The sequence below is a fragment of the Lichenostomus cassidix genome, chromosome 17, assembly GCF_008360975.1.
Source record: "Lichenostomus cassidix isolate B80296 chromosome 17, HeHo_3.0, whole genome shotgun sequence".
Lineage (NCBI taxonomy): Eukaryota > Metazoa > Chordata > Aves > Passeriformes > Meliphagidae > Lichenostomus > Lichenostomus cassidix.
The window spans coordinates 794880-807934 of NC_139497.1; the positions used below are offsets into that span (position 1 = coordinate 794880).

Consider the following 13055-nt stretch of genomic DNA (forward strand, 5'->3'; position numbering starts at 1 on the left):
CCAGTCCTCATGTGGGCAAGCTACTGCTGTGCACCACAGAGCACCTGAAGTACCAGCATGGGTACAGTCTGTTTTTCCTGCAGGTTATTTCAGCTGTCACAGACAGAAAAGCAACCCTTCTAAGTGTAAAACAGAACAATCTTCCCCCCATCCCAATCCCAATCCAAACCCCAACACACATACAGAAGCAAAGGAAAGGAGTTGTTACCTCAGGTATCTGAAGTGCCTTGTGGTTTGCAGTCACTACTTTGGATAACCTCTGTATGTGCTCATGAAGGACCCTGAAAACACAAAAAACATGAGTGAAAAGTAAGCAGCAGCCAGCCAGGTAGGGATTCCCACTTGTTTTATGTTTGATAGGACACGAAAGATCTTCAGGAATGTGGTCCTACAGCTGATGGACACCAGGTCAGTGAGGATGGAGAGGATTGTGCTCTATAGCCAAGAGCAACCACGTGTCCCCTAGAGCATCCCAACAGCATCTGTTCTAAACCACAAAAACCCCAAATGCATGGAAAATACTGACTCAAACCAGAAAACAGAAGGAGTCCTGAACCAGCTTTTGATCATTCTCTCAGCACACACACTAGCAGAACTGCCAGTCTGTATTCCAAATCATTACACATAACTTCACTCTGTTCCAGAAGTTTGTTGCAAACACATTTGCACATGATGCTAAAGCCCTTCCTTGTTCTTTTACAAAATGTTCTGAAGGAAAACATGAGCTTGTGTGGCCTGGCTGCCTCAGACAAGCCTGTCACAGGAGGCCTGCACAGCTTCCACTGCACCAACTGCAAAAGAAGAAAAAAGTCCTTCAAATTCCATTAACTTACTGGTCACGCAAAATATCTCCATCCTGATTAGGGTAGAAGGCGAGTTTGAAAATGCGATTCATCACACTGCGCTCTATGGCTAATTGTGCATCCTGGAGCTGTTCCTCACTGGCATTCTGCCATATGGCATCCTGAGCCATAGCCCCATACAGGAACTGGAGAAAATCCTCCACTTGGGCTGTTTTATCATCTGCTGCTGTGAGTTTCTGGAAATCTGATAAAAAGGAGGAAGAAAAACAACATTCACTTAAGTTAAAAAATATTATTTCCGATAGGTTTTTCAGGTACATTTAATATGCAGCACTATATGCTCCAGGAGCAAGAACTGACTCCATATTCCTTATGTGCTTCATTTAGTCAGGTATGTGCATAGAGAACATAGAACCAGTTTGGTGTAAGTGGCTGTTTTGAGTTCCCTGGTGCCACTATCTCTTATGCTATGATACTTTTGAATCTTTGATTTACTTGATTCACACTATTACTATCCCCCATATCTTCTAATGTGTAACCCTAGGGTTACTAAGGACTCAGAACTGAATGCTGCAACTTAATTTTTCCTGTATCAGTAGATATAAAATAATTAATAGTATCCATGCTTCTGCCATGGGGCAGATAATGTGATTTAGCCTAACTTTTTAGGCCAAGTAAGGTCAAATTACCTTCATTCTCTCAGCCCATGAAAAATGCAGACAATTACCATGGCTTAGCTGCCAGAAAATACTGTAAAGTCACAGTAATCTGTCCATTTAGACATTAATTCACCAGCTGAAATTAAAATAATTTTAGGAATCTGCTCCTCAGATCCAAAGACAGATTTTATTATATTAACCCAAGCTACCATCTAAACGTGGAGTAAAAATATACACACTTCGGTCTCCATTAATCTTACCTTGAATAAACTCCCTTATTTTCTTTTCCTTGCTCTCCAGCAGTAACCTCACACATACTGTAGTGAAGTATCTGTTGGCCACTTCTTTATCTCGCAGGACTCTCTGTAGCAGCCTTTCCAGGTGTGCCTGTGTTGTCTGCAGGCCTTGGCGACAGCGAGTTAAATAAGCAATATATGGAGCTCTTTTCCTAAAGCAAAGAGGGCTCTGCATCAGATTTGTAAAAAAAGCTAATAGCTTTACAAACTGCTAAGTTGTAATGCAAAGGATTCTTCAACTTGTTGCTTTTAAAAACAAAACAATGCCTGAATTCAGAAGTTCACCTCACACAGATTTCTGTGAGTTCACTGCCCTGACAGCACTCAAGAATACCAGAATGAAGCAAATTTCAAACAGCATCTCATGTGTGATAAAGCTGAGCATTATCTGCAAATCGATTTAACCTCAGTTTATTACTACATGGACTGACTTAAGGCTCCCAGATGGGTGAGACAATTGCATCGTTTTGTGGGGAAGCAGAGATGCAATAACCTGGTTTGGCAAAGTACAATTTAAAACAAAAGGGATCTTCCCAATCTGCTAGTGAATAAATATACGAATTTGGAAATCCATTACTAATGAGATACTGAACAAAGTACCTGTAGTCCTCTGCAATGGATGCCAGCAGCTTCCGGCAGGTCCTGTTGTCAAAGCGACTCACGCAGCGCATCGTCTCCTGCAGCTGAGCCATCAGGTTCTTGTCCTGCAGGTTGATGGCTTCAGCAAGCTGAACTTTCAAGAAGCACACAATCTCATTATCTAATAAAGAACAAAGGAAAAATATTAAGGAAAAGAAATGTAGGCATGATGAAAACAAACTAGTTCTGAATATGGAAAACACATTAACGGTTTAAACAAAACTTCTGTACATTGGGCAATATTATTTTAGAGAAATTAATAAAACTTTTTGAATTCTCCACATATCAGAGAATAAGCTTTCATATCATATCTTATCTAGTATTTAGCACCATTCTGAAATGTGAAGAGGACCACATAAGGTGACATATTCACCTGTCTGCAAATAAACCTAGAATGAATGGAGGGATACAACACAAAACATTTATACTAAGTCAGCATAAAGACTCAGTAAATCACCCAAGTAGCACAACTCCCAAGAGCACAGGTATTTTGAGAGTCTATTCTATAGCTTCAGGCTCTACCTGTCTATCTGTGATACTTCATGACAAAAAAATCTTAGACTAGGCAGAGATGGCAGGTTTGTCTGTGGAGTAAGAATGAAAACATTCTGAGGGCAAAAGGCAGCCTGTGCCTCCAGTATCTGTGGCAAAGAGAAGTGACTATAAATGGTGCAGTGCAAGTGCCATTACATGGGGATAAGGACAGACACACAGTGCAAAGAACCATTACCTTCAGGGTCTGTGTGGTCTGGGAGACCATTCCTTGTTGAATGCGTCAGCATTGGGAAGGCAACAGAATCTGCTGAACAAAGAGCCAACCTCAATTTCTTCTTTGCATCCCTTAAAGAGGAAAAATATTTTCTTAACACAGTTGATGAGAGGTCTGCTTCTTCAGTAAGAAGTCTTTACTGTTTTTTTAATTTAATATTGCCTAGAAGTTGACATCATTTTAATATACCAACATTGTCAAGACTTTAGAATATCAGTTCTTTTGACAGAGCACCCAGGCCATTTTCAAATGGATTTTCCTAAACACTGAATTGCTCTGTCCTCTCAGATTACAACATCCCTCCTTCATCAGCAGAAATGACAGCTTGAGATGCTTAAAACTAAAAGCACATAAAAGTTTACAATGAATCCATATTAAGATTGTTGTGGGAACCAATCACACAACTTCAGCTTTGAATTCTACTTTGTGGGCAAGTCAAAACCTGCAAATACATTTACCTATAGGAGAAAGCAGAACTTTGTGGCTGTGCTACTTGACTTGCAGAGTCTGGGAGGTCATCTGCAGACATGTTCTGCAAAGCCTCATCCCGTGGGGAGTCATGCATGCTCTCACCATCCCCAATTGCCTCTGTGGAAATGAAAAACACATTACACCTGAAGAGAGGAGTCAGAAGAAGAAACCAGACATTTTCTGATTGTTACTCTGAGGTCAGGAGGAGAGTGGAGACAGCAAATAAATCAGCTTGTGCTGGATAATGAAAAAAGCTTATTAAAATATACAACCTAGAAGCTCCTAAAAAGAAACTGCAAAAGTTTTGGAAGGCAATACACTTCTTCAGTGCCATTTAAAACAAAATAAAACAAAAAACTGATAGGAGATGTGCTATCAACAACGTGCCCCCTCAATGGCACTATGAAAGAGCTGTCCTTGGAAATACTGATTTAATTCCCAGCCTCGGAGGGACTGTCCCACAGTTTATTTGACAAACAATAAAGTTTTTTTGTGTTCAGAGCTCACATTGTTCAGCTGCTAATACTAACATTGGTCTAAAATACTGAAGTGTTTTTATCTTTAAGGAGGAGAAACTATTTTGGTGGTGATTACAAGAGCCAGGTTCTCACCTGCACTGTCATAGTTCACAATAGCTCCTTCGCTGGGACTCGTTCTCTTGATTGCATTCCTGTATTTGTCCAGAATGTCCTCAGCAGCTTGTGCCTGTGCACTGAGCCTTGGGCTGGGATCATCTGAAAGGACCACAAAAAACAAGAGGAGTTACCCTGGTGTTGGGCCAACTGAAAGCAAATACAAAAACTTAAGCCTACACATTTGGACTCTGTTTTTAGCCACATCAAACAAAGGGCTGCTTGTGTCCCATGTAGCCCAAATTCAAATGTATTACTGAAGTCTGAAGCAAACCAGAAAACAAACAGTACAGAGTGAATAAATAAAGTCAGATCCTGAGCAGATCCTCGACACATTTATATTGCATACTCAAATGGCTCTTGGATATCTGAAGACTTCTAGAAAGGATCAGGCAAACAGAAAATGAAACACCCAGGTTCAAACCATGTTTAATTTAACACTTAAGTAACTATTACAGGACTGTGTGTACAGCTATCCTTACAGCTCACCCGTGACAAGGACATGAGCTCTATAATGAAGGGGGGGAAAACTTGAGCTGAGAATCCACTACATGCACAGACAGACATGACAACTTAAAAACAGCCTTCAAGTCAGGAAATCTTCATCCATTTTCTTATTCAAAACGCCAGTTGTGAACATGAACTGCAACAGCACGTACCTGTCTGTCAATAGCTACCTCGTGGGCACTCTGGAACTGCAGGAGGCATGTTCTGAGAGAAAATTACTATGATGATGTTATTCACATACCTTGAAGCGTTGCGTATCTGTCAGGCACCATGTCATCTTTGTCTTTTTCTTGTTTTTCTTTCTTCCTAAATGGAATAGGAGCTGAAAATGCAAGGTACCTCATCAAAGACTACTCTGAGATAATGGCCAAGTAGCAGAAACTTTAAGGAAGTGGCTAATGCAGAAAATTGTCATCAAATCAACTTCAAAAAAAGCATAAGCGTATCCATGGGGTAGAGCATGGATCATCATCTGTCATCATCTACAGCAAGCTCCACCTCTAACAGACATGAGGTCAGGCAGAACAGTTTTGCCTTCCAGGTACAGAACACTAGGGAACTACTAGCCAAGGGAGTCAGCTAGCTTCCCATTTTTATTTACATAATTATTTATACTTTAACCATAAGAGTGACTAAAGATATAATAAAGGCAGTGTGAACTCTGACTGAAGTACAAAACCCAGACAGACATGATCCTACCTTTGGGCATGGCAGACACAAAACGTTTCCTCCACCAGGGCTTGTTCCTGTCAGACTTCTCATCATCACTGTCTTTCCGTTCCTCAATCTGCGGAAGGGCAGAGTCTAAATTTGAGCATTTACCAAATCAAGTGTAAAGAGAAAATTTTTCCTTCACATCAGCTTTTGCTACACTAACTGTAAAAACAGAACTGCAGCAGAGCACATTTGGCAGATTAGGTCAGAAATCTCTCCTGAAGAAGTCATCCTGCAGATGCAAACCCAAAGTCATGAAGTACCATAGATTTCATTTATTTCTTTTTTTAAAGAAAATTAATTTTCAGGCTGCTGCAGCAGTTTAATACTGCAATGAATGTGTTTCTGAAGTACCAAAAAATCCAGTAAACCCCATCCAGTAAATTTAAGAGAAGCCAGATCCATGTAAACCACTCAACATCTGTAGCTTTATCTTATAAAACATTATCGGCCAACATTTAAAGAGAAACCAAAGTGTGTTGTAATTCCTTGGCTAAAGACATTTGATTCCAAATTCCTGGCATTAGATGTATAGCTAAAGTGGGCATGAGAGATAAAACTAAAATGACAAATAGAAGGCTCACCTCTCCCCTGGAGGAGTCCTTGCTGGGAGATGAAGATGATGACTGAGACGCGGCTGCCAGCACAGCTGCCCCGGCGCTGCTGGAAGCCATAGGCAGCTCCCTGTCCTCATTGCCAGCACGTCTGTTCCACCCTGGATCACTCATAGGCCTCCGAACTGAGGACACAATGTCTGAGCTCCTGCTGCGGACCAACCTCTCCGGGTAGGAATGTCTCTGCTTGAAGGCCTCCAGGTCGGTTGGAATTAAAGCATGAGACCCAAAGTTTGGCAATCGGGCCTCGTTACCTCCCACAGCTCCTTCCAGGATGGGTGGATCTGGAGGTGGATGAGAGGGTCTTGCATAGTGCACTTTAGGTCTTACTACAGCTGACACACCTGTGGTCATAAGCAGAAAAGAAGCCACACACATTTCTTTTAATATTATTCCAAATTACCTGGTACTAACAAAGAGGCATAGAAAATGCGTATAATATTTATGACTCACCCTCATTTGAAGACAAAGGGTCAAACAATGCAAGCAAAGAATCTGTCTGAGAAGGAGGAGATGTCAACTGACTGGCTCCTGAAATACAGAGAGAACAAAGTTAGTGCTGTACCAAAACAGCCTCCAACATGAGGCACATCGGAAAAACAGGCCTTAGCAACAAAAGTTTACAAAATTTATACTGCAAAGTATTTGTAAAGCTATTCTTGTACGGAAAGATCTCTGTAGTGCATTGAAGTAATCAAAGCATTACATCCCAAAAAGTGAGGAATTCTTGAGGAGCAACCCAGCTACAAAATGCAAGAGGACAGTCAATATAATCGAACTGAATTAGAGATATTAGATGTAGTACTCAAGCTCTATTACTGCAAAGCACTGGAGTCTTTTTGTCAAACAGATACAGTACTGGCAAATACGGAAAATATTAAGCTTAGTCACCAGCATGTTGAAATTGGGAGAAATTGTAAAATTTAAGGATTCCATAAATGTCACTGGTGCTTATCAGAGATTCCAGGTAATTAACTTACCATGGGCTGTTTCATCCATGTCGGGACTTGTTACAGAATCTTTTCCCCCAAAGTCAGAGCTACATTCAGACCTGAGATCCTCAATCTTGTTAGGAATATCTTCAGATGTTGCACTAATACCTTACACATAAATAAGAAGAATCTGTAATAGTCTTTCAGAGAGCAATGAAGCAAAATCCTGAGGCTGTTAAAATGTTTGGTGGACAGCAAACAATGAAGTTCTAACTCACAGTAGCAACTACAGACAGTAGGAATATCTGTGTTCCTAAAATAACAGTTTATTTCTGCTCTACATCTTCAAATGTTTTACCATAGCCACGAATATGCTTTGACAAGGGGCACTAGAAAGACATTCCACTCTTACAGAATGAAGTAATTTTGCAGAAAATTAAGAACTAGAGCTATGATTTTAATAAAAAAAGTTGTGATAATAAATGCAAGAAAGTTTGCAGTTTCTTCCAAACGAACACTCCTCTCCTAACCACTGCTATTGAATGCACAGGGCATTCACCTCTCTGCTGCCTTTTTAATTTCTCCTGTGAGGTGAACAAAGAATCGCTGCTTTGAAAATTCCAGAATGAGTGCAGGAAGTTATTTTATGAGTGATGTATAAATAAAGCATGTGAGTAAAAATAAAGCATGTGCAGCAAAGTGAGTGCAGCATTTTCAGGCAGTTCCACACACCTGATACAACACTCAGGCCGGGAGTGCTGGGCCGAGAGCTGACCTCCCTCACATCTGTGTCATCAGATGTGCTACCCAGCCCAGAACAGCTCTCCAGTTCTTGGAGTCTTTCCTCCTGTTTTAAGTCTGGAGCCTCTACAAAAGGGAGACAAAGGAGAGTAGAGAAAGTATCATTACTCAATGCTATGCTCCCTAAACATTCACAAGCAGAAGGAAGGGGTGGAGGGTTGATTTACTGTATCAAGTTTTAAGGTAATTCAACCACTTCAGCAAGAGTTTTCTTACATCCTTTGGTACAGAAGGCAGGACTCTGCACAGACAGCAATGCTCTGTCTGCACAGGCATGCTAAGGAGTGTTTACTGTTTTTGGTGTTGTATTTCTTACACAACAGGAACAGTCACATCTTCACTAACCAAAGTAAACCATGGTCCGGAATAGCTCCTACTCAACACCACAGGGAAGGAAAGCAAGCATAAGTTTGCTTTGCAAACCCTTCTCTTCCCCTTTGGACCTTAAGAATTTCTTAAGTAACAGAAGTCTCTCCCAATGCTTTCCATCTTCTTTCTGTTTAGGAAGATTTTGTCCTTTTAATCCTGGAAGTAACCCTAGGACAGTAATTTCTTGAAGAAAGAGGAAGAGGCTGTTGTTTTGTATTCTATGCCTCTGGAAGAGTCTTAGAATCATGCTAAAGAAATAAGCAAAAACTGCCCGATTCTGACCTGAATCACTTGGTAATACTTCCACACTCCACGCCTCACTTGTGGTTTCTGATATGGTTGAACCTGTGCAGGGATCAAGCAACACGGATCCTGAACCTGGCAAACACAGCAAGCTGCCTAGCATGTTCTCTGCAGCTGCACCTGCAAAAGTAAAGCCGGAGCGTATGGCTAGAGCTGGGCTTGGGGAGTCAGCTCTAGAGAGAAAAGTAAGAACACATCTTAAGTGTCCTTGAGAAAGCAATCGGGAAACACAATGTTGAAAAGAAACAAGTAACTAAGTACAGTCCAGGTCATGCACACAAAAATCCTCCGACAGCAAATCTCCAGCTGAATCCACGGGAAAGCCCCTGCTGAGGAAGGGAGGAGGAGGAGGAGGAGAGCTCTGCAGCCTTGGGGTCCAGAGCAGCACCAGCCATACCCAGAGCACAGCCCTTACCCGCGATTTCCTGCAGCCTGTCCTCGTCGATGTTGGGGTCAAAGTCACTGCCCAAGACATCTGTGCTCCAGGTTTCGCTCACAGTTTCTGATATATCTCTGTCATCAGTCAAACCCATCATGTCACGGATTTCAAACTTACGGAGTTTGTCATCCAGATTATCCTGAGTTGTGGCTGTGGAAAAATAAACAGTTCTTAATTTGCTGAAATGCTTCTCCAATTACTTCAGATTGAAAACCTGTAAGACTACCTTAGAAATAAAATTCCAAACAAACAACCTCCTAATTCTGTTAGGTAATGCAGTGGTTTAAAGGAAGGCCTGTAAAGCACTATTCTACTATTCAAGAAATGCTGGCTGCAAACACATTTGAGACATAAGTACACATAGTGACCTATCAACTAAATTTCTACTTTTTTCCCCCTGAATTAGTCCATTTTGCAACCTCTTTCCACAAGACTTTGCCTTTAGCATCTGCAGCACCTCAGGCACTTGTAAGAGGGAATTGGCACCTGCCTTGCTCATGCTCCAGCAGCTGCAGAGCCTCAACGCCATTGCTCCCAGAAGGACCTGCGCCGAGCTCTGACACTGATTCCCCTTCCAGATCCAGAGATGACACAGAGTTGGAGCGATTGGAAGGACCTGGGAAAACAGATTTTCTTTAAATCTAATTTGGATAACAGTTCCTAAATATACAGCATTAACAATTCAGGACACAAAAACTCACTAGAAAAATTAGAAGAAATGAAGTAGAAGTTCAAACATAAAATACTGAATCTCACAACTACTGTATTAGCTGTAACTAAAAAGCCAATAAAGTCTTTGCCTTTAATTTGTTTACTTGTTCATGAATTTGTTTTCTTATTTTGAGAAGACAGAGAGCAAAAATGAAGTTATGGAAGTTATACAAAATAATGCAGAAGCTGTGTGTCCAAACCTCTTCCATCCCACAGACACCTGTGCTTTGTTATGTCTGAGGTTCATATAGAGGAGTTGTGCACAAAGTATTCTGAGATATGTAACAGCTAATTTAAACATGATGAAAAGTAAGTCTGAGAAGTCCAAGTTTAGAGCAAGTTAGATTAACTTAGTAACTAGTAATGCACTTAAGTTTCAAAAAAAAACCAACTCTATTTTCTCTTTCTACATACACTTAGTTTTTCTCTTCTTAATTCTCAGACTCAGTGATGCCTTTGTAGGTCAAAATTTAGCTCCAGGCTTTATTCTCTGAACAACTATGAGTGAAGACAAGCTCTCAGGGTGAAATAGCACAGCCTTCAATGCAGCAAAGACAAGATGCTGTATTTAACACACCTTCCTTTTAGAGTTAAGGGGGGAAAAAACAACAGAGCAACAAAACTTCTTCAAGACTTAAGCAGCCCTTCACCTTCAGATATTCCTTCCAGATTATCACTGCAGAGGGAAAAGCGCAAGGTTTTATCAGGTTTACCATGGAGTTTGTTCTCGTCAATGGGGACATCTCCTTGCCCGCCATCTGCAAGCTGCATATTTAACACCTGGAGAGTGGGAGAAAGAAACAAGGCTTCATTAAAATCATCTGTTTTTCCAACAATTAAATAGCGAATAAAACATTGGAGATGTGGTTTTGTATTGTTAATGAAATAATCAAGATTCTAACATTCTGTCTGCAAAAAGACAGCAACGTCTCAGGTCAGAGCCTGGGGAGGAGGCAAGGAACCACCCCATGGACATCAGGCATGTCCTGATAACAGCAGAGCCATAGATCCCTCATCACTCTACAGAGCAGTGCAATATGGAAAGGATCTGCACGAGGCTGCCAGAGGAGATAACCCCAACCACCAGGCAAGGAGCAAAACTGGAAGCAGCAGCTGTGCTACGGCTGGAGAAAGAAAAGGCTGAACACCAGCCCTGCCCTAAGAACAGTCTGCAGGCACTGATGGCACTGTGAGCTCAGCTCTGCCCTCACGAGAACCTCAGCCTGTGCCTTTCCCAAGCTGTCAAAAGCGTCAGGATCAGTGCTCCAGTTCTGTCATTCACCTGTGTCCCTGGATCCAAAGGACAGGGCATGCAGAGAGACACATCAGTTTCTTCAGGCTCAGAAACAATAGCCCAAGTTTGCTCTTAAGCTTCTTAAGTAAGGGGAAAAAAACCACCTAATAGAGGGAAATTTGAAAGCTACGACCCCCAAGTTCAGTAACAGAGTAAGGATTTTAATTCCCATTCCAGATTTACTACCAAAACTTAGACTTGCAGCCTCACTACTTTGCTATTAGAGAAGACAGAGGCTGCATGGTTCAAAATATTTGAGATGTCATAGTTTCTGGATACCTCGTTTTCCGACATCATTCCTGGAGTAATCTGTGGACCTGTCCCCAAGGAAATCACCAGCACTTCTTCTGGCTGAACTTCTGGAATAGTCTCCTGGGAGGATCCTTCATGATCTCCATGGTCCATTAGCATGTTTGATCTACTTCTGCTTCGAGTGGCTAAGAAAATATTTTGAAATATTGACATTAGAAAGCGTTTCCTTCTTGTTTGAGGAGGAAAGAAGACAATACAATGGACATACAGAACTGTAGTGTTTTAATTAGCAATACATCCTAAACAAATTTTCAAAATCAAAGTCTCATTAAACTTTTGAGAGATGGAACTGGTGTTTAAACTTGAGTACTGCCTTGTGAAGAAGGAAACCTTCAACATAAAAGTTGAGAAGCAGAGAAACAAGGTACACTGTGACCTGTTTGCCTCCACCAATTCAGCATATTCCAGTCACAGAAAGACCTTTAATACATTATATGAGAAAATTAAGTTAGTTACTAAAAATGGTCTAGGTTTCTGTGGTTTAAAACTCCAATTTGTTTAAAAGAGTTTTTCTCCTAAGAAGCCAGAAATCTTATTCTAACAGGTGTCTCAAACCCAGACACACAATACAACATCAGGTGGTTTACTCCGATTACTTTGCCATTCTCAAGTCCTCTTTTCAATTGGCCTCAGATTCCCACATTTGGCTCCACGGAAGGAAAAACACCCACATGAAATTAAGATTTCTAAGAATGGCAGCATGACACCAATTATTTCTTGATCTGACCCAGGGAAAACAAGGCAAGTGCATAGAAGTCGCAGCCAAATTCTGATTATCACACAAAGGCACACAATGGGTTTTTAAAATGCACATGTACACAAAATGAGTTCATACACTGAAGAAATCCACAAAGGGAACTGATTGCCAGGGTAACCCAAAGGCATGCTGAGTTACGTGACATGAGCCAAAGTTTCACAGAATGGAAAGAGGGCATTACCCACCAAAAGGGGTTACTAAAGTTATGTGAGCTGACAGATTGGTAGCAGAGGTATCCCAGGCAGTAATCGCTGCCAACTGCTGTCCTGGAGTTCGAAAGCATTAAAATGAAACAAAAGAAACAAAAAATTTGAGCAAAAGCTATTTTATAACATAAAATAAATGCTGTAAAGTGCAACTACTTTAGAGGTGTAAGACCAGAACCATTTGAAAGCAGAGTTAAACCAACATGGGACAGGTTTGTTTTGGGGGTGGTTTTGTGGGGTTTTTTGCCACTTATTGGCCTCTGTAAATTTTCATCCTTTTACACACCAACATCAAGTCTCTCAAACAAAAATACCCCATGTGGTCATATTCACATAAATAAATACTGAAGAAAAATATCACATTTCCCATTTTAAAAGGAAGTATTATTAATATGGAAAAGTTCAAGACACAGAAATCCTATTCAAAAAACAAAACCCAACGAACATAAAATTGCAATCCAGAATACTGACAGTTGGAATTAGAGCAAGCATGAATGGAGAAAGGAGAAATCTCTTCTCAGCACATACTCTAAAAGTCCTGCTCCTGTTATTTGTTCTCTAATAAAAATGTTAAACTTATTCTATCCCACTAATTAAATTCCCCTGCTTCCATCTTACTACTTTCCTAAGCAATTTTCCCACTAGATGTGCTTCCCACCTTCAAACTTTCCCTTCACTAGGAGTGCCAACCACCACCATTATGACTACCAACCACTCCAGCAATTTCCTCCAGTTCAAGCTGGAGTGATGAAGGTCATCCATCACACTTGAATTAGACACTAAGGAAGTTACCTGGTTTTCTGTGCTAAAGAAAATTCTTCATCTAC

At 40.9% G+C, this 13055-nt stretch overlaps 1 protein-coding gene across 8 annotated transcripts in view; it reads right to left on the bottom strand.

Annotated features, from left to right (window-relative positions):
* Positions 1-13055, bottom strand: part of GAPVD1 (GTPase activating protein and VPS9 domains 1) — a 28595-nt gene that overhangs the window by 4601 nt on the left and 10939 nt on the right. For 4 of the 8 annotated variants that reach the window (XM_085076665.1, XM_085076664.1, XM_085076663.1 and 1 more), the window contains exons 8-26: positions 12208-12288; positions 11233-11390; positions 10310-10439; positions 9439-9564; positions 8925-9098; positions 8489-8629; positions 7769-7903; positions 7085-7204; positions 6558-6635; positions 6075-6448; positions 5476-5563; positions 5018-5098; positions 4249-4371; positions 3625-3754; positions 3128-3237; positions 2359-2518; positions 1723-1910; positions 834-1047; positions 209-281 (exon numbers count right to left, since the gene is read on the bottom strand). In XM_085076665.1, coding sequence (XP_084932791.1) covers positions 209-281; positions 834-1047; positions 1723-1910; positions 2359-2518; positions 3128-3237; positions 3625-3754; positions 4249-4371; positions 5018-5098; positions 5476-5563; positions 6075-6448; positions 6558-6635; positions 7085-7204; positions 7769-7903; positions 8489-8629; positions 8925-9098; positions 9439-9564; positions 10310-10439; positions 11233-11390; positions 12208-12288 — 2684 coding nt within the window. Of the gene's footprint in view, positions 1-208; positions 282-833; positions 1048-1722; positions 1911-2358; positions 2519-3127; positions 3238-3624; positions 3760-4248; positions 4372-5017; positions 5099-5475; positions 5564-6074; positions 6449-6557; positions 6636-7084; positions 7205-7768; positions 7904-8488; positions 8630-8924; positions 9099-9438; positions 9565-10309; positions 10440-11232; positions 11391-12207; positions 12289-13055 lie in introns of all 8 variants that reach the window. The other 4 variants (XM_085076668.1, XM_085076667.1, XM_085076671.1 and 1 more) reach the window with 4 other exon arrangements.